The sequence below is a fragment of the Ceratosolen solmsi genome, unplaced genomic scaffold, assembly GCF_000503995.2.
Source record: "Ceratosolen solmsi marchali unplaced genomic scaffold, CerSol_1.0 scaffold47, whole genome shotgun sequence".
NCBI classification, from domain to species: domain Eukaryota; kingdom Metazoa; phylum Arthropoda; class Insecta; order Hymenoptera; family Agaonidae; genus Ceratosolen; species Ceratosolen solmsi.
In genome coordinates this window covers 1-3,185 of record NW_011948419.1, presented here as the reverse complement: position 1 = coordinate 3,185, position 3,185 = coordinate 1, and the positions used below count along the sequence as shown (strand labels likewise).

The window sequence follows — 3,185 nt, the reverse complement described above, 5'->3', positions numbered from 1 at the left end:
AAATAGAAGAATAACTTAAATTTATACATTTAGACTAATAATTAATAAATTACTCAAAATAAAGACGTAACGATATACGAATTTCAAAATAAATATATTTAATATAAAAGATAAATAAGTGGCCCACTTAAAACTCAATATACTATATTTAAAAAACAAAAAAGGCAGTTAAATTAAATTTATAAAACACACATACCAATAGGGTTGAAAATAACATTTTTTTCAATAAAATTTACAAACACATTCATGGGATATACATCCATGCTGCATTCAGTTTTCAACTTTACATTAAATACAAAATACATAAATAGATAAAACAGATATATGACATGTACGCATCAAATAACAATCATAATACAATATCTCACTGACTTAAATTTCCATAATTATTTGCTAATTCAGCATTTTATTAAAACTGTCTGCATCTATATTCATTTAAAAGATTTTTAAAAACGTTCAACACTTTTATTAATAGAACAAAATTATACTGGAAAATTATTAAGAAAAAAATTCTTTTCACATACAATAACGTTTAAACATAATTATGAGGAAAATTGTACACAACGAAACATTTGTTAAACGAATGAGATGTGTGGTGGCCCTGAAAAGGGCCGATGTTTTTATGGTGTTTATATTTATTTTTGCTGTCCGGTGCTGCGGGACTCCCCAAAAGCAAAATTTACTTTGAGCTGGAGTACTTGGTGACAGCTTTGGTGCCCTCGCTGACGGCGTGCTTGGCCAGCTCACCGGGAAGCAGCAGCCTCACGGCCGTCTGGATTTCCCGGGACGTGATGGTCGAGCGTTTGTTGTAATGAGCGAGACGCGAAGCCTCGGCGGCGGTGCGCTCGAAGATGTCGTTCACGAAGCTGTTCATAATGCTCATGGCTTTGCTCGACACACCAGTGTCCGGGTGTACCTGCTTCAGCACCTTGTAGATGTAGATTGCGTAGCTCTCCTTCCTGCGCTTCTTTCTGTTCTTCTTGTCGCCCTTGGTGATGTTCTTCTGGGCCTTGCCCGACTTCTTCACTGCTTTGCCGCTCGCTTTGGGTGCCATAGTGAAAGTTCGAAAGAGGACTATCGAATGCTCGAACCACCGATTCTCCCTCCCTTATAACTGCTGGCCACCGTCACGGCCGCACCAATCACCGTCGCGCCTGTCCCCACCACTCGGCCACCGAGGCTTTGTCCCCCAATGTCCCGACCAGCCGCCTCATGGCGACCTATAAAAGCCCCAAGCAGCCCCTTAGCGCTTTACATTAGTCTATGATCGACTCCCGTTGACGACATCCGCTCGTCTCTATTAATACCTCCGTTAAACTAAAATCTAGCAACTCGTAATGTCCGGACGCGGCAAAGGTGGTGGTAAGGTCAAGGGAAAGTCAAAGACCCGTTCCAACAGGGCCGGACTCCAATTCCCCGTAGGACGTATTCACCGTCTCCTCCGCAAGGGCAATTACGCCGAGCGCGTTGGTGCCGGTGCTCCGGTCTACCTCGCAGCCGTCATGGAATACCTTGCGGCTGAGGTCCTCGAGTTAGCTGGCAATGCCGCCCGGGACAACAAAAAGACCCGTATCATCCCCCGTCACCTCCAGCTGGCCATCCGCAATGACGAGGAGCTCAACAAATTACTCTCGGGAGTGACCATCGCCCAGGGTGGAGTACTGCCCAACATCCAGGCTGTTCTCTTGCCCAAGAAGACCGAGAAGAGTAGTTAAAATACTTTTCCTTACACAGAAATCGGCCCTTTTCAGGGCCACTAAAACTTTTACGAAACGTTACACTGACCGTTCGATACAACCTTTTGCATTCATCTATTAATGAATGCATTTATAGAATTATTTCAATAAATGTATAATTGCCAAAATTGTAACAACTAAATTAATTTTTATATGCCAAGAATAATTAAAAACAGATTTTATAGTTTATTGGGAATATATTTCTAACAGTTATAAACATAACCAAGAAGAACCATTGGTAGAATATTGAGTCTGCGCAACAAACAGCAATTTCCTAGTCGTTTTACTAGTTATAAAAAAGTTTAGTAATTATTTACAGAAAATATTTTCAACATTCAACGACGTAATAGGTTGAGTTTTATATACAAATGGCATTTCTGTAATGAAAAGTAACTTTTTGGTATTTGCATACTAGTTATGCGCTTTAAAGTGAAGAATATGAATTGATTAATGCAGATGCCGATAGCATACATATGATAAAAATAAATTTTGTGTTCATATAAATAATATTGTTTAATAATATGATCTAAATTATATGAAATTGAGTTAAGTAATATTTTATTTCATTATATTTCATTCTCATTTAGTTGACAAAAGTTTTAAATATTCAAAATAAATTTCTAGAAATAAGAAAATATAATCCCATCAATCAATATATATCGAAAATGTTACCCTACGAAAAATTTTCATAAACAATATTATGTAGAAGGAATTCTACACAAAAAACAATTATCCTTGTTGAATTAATAATTTAATTGTTTATATAACAGGTATGAATATAAATATTAAAGACAAGAGCAAATAATTTTTTTAAATAAAAGCGATTTAATATAATTCATATGTCTTTTAGTACAAGTTACTACAATAATGCCAAAAAAAATAATTGTTATCTTAAAAAATTATTTACCAGCATTAAAAGCATATACTGCCATTACTTATTTGGCGTTTCCTAACCTAAATTTCATACACAATTAAGATGAATTAGATCTGACAAGCAAAATTACTTTTACAATTCAAATAAATAGGAAATATAAATTCAAGGCTTAAAAAATTTACAATTTAATATAACTATTATTTACAATTATGCATATTCAATTCTGTTAATAAAAGCCACGAGGTGTTGTGCAACTGTACTTTATATATTCCCCCATACACGAGATATATTACAAGTGTCCAATAATTAATCAATTTCAGTATAAAAATTAATAATTTATTTACAGATATTAATTGTATTCGGAATAAATTTTTTACTAGAACGTATAAAAGAAATGAGCACGCAATATTTAATTATGTTAACGTGTGACATTAAAGTGATTTGAAATTGAATTGGTAAAATTTGCGTATAAGTGTGAGATATACAAGAAATCTGTATTTTTTTTTGTCTTTTGCTCTTACTTTACTTTTTATATGTGTTTATTTGAACAGAAAATTATAATTTGCGAAATAGCG

At 34.8% G+C, this 3,185-nt stretch overlaps 2 protein-coding genes across 2 annotated transcripts; one reads left to right on the top strand and one right to left on the bottom strand.

Moving 5' to 3' along the window:
• Positions 1-674: 674 nt before the first annotated feature.
• LOC105360456 (histone H2B-like) lies at positions 675-1,067 on the bottom strand. The gene has a single exon (XM_011497349.1). It carries the CDS (start codon positions 1,052-1,054, stop codon positions 680-682), a length of 375 nt encoding a protein of 124 aa, XP_011495651.1. The 5' UTR covers positions 1,055-1,067; the 3' UTR covers positions 675-679.
• A 235-nt stretch (positions 1,068-1,302) lies between these two features.
• On the top strand, positions 1,303-1,715 carry LOC105360455 (histone H2A-like). The gene has a single exon (XM_011497348.1). It carries the CDS (start codon positions 1,338-1,340, stop codon positions 1,713-1,715), a length of 378 nt encoding a protein of 125 aa, XP_011495650.1. The 5' UTR covers positions 1,303-1,337.
• The last annotated feature ends 1,470 nt before the right edge of the window (positions 1,716-3,185 follow it).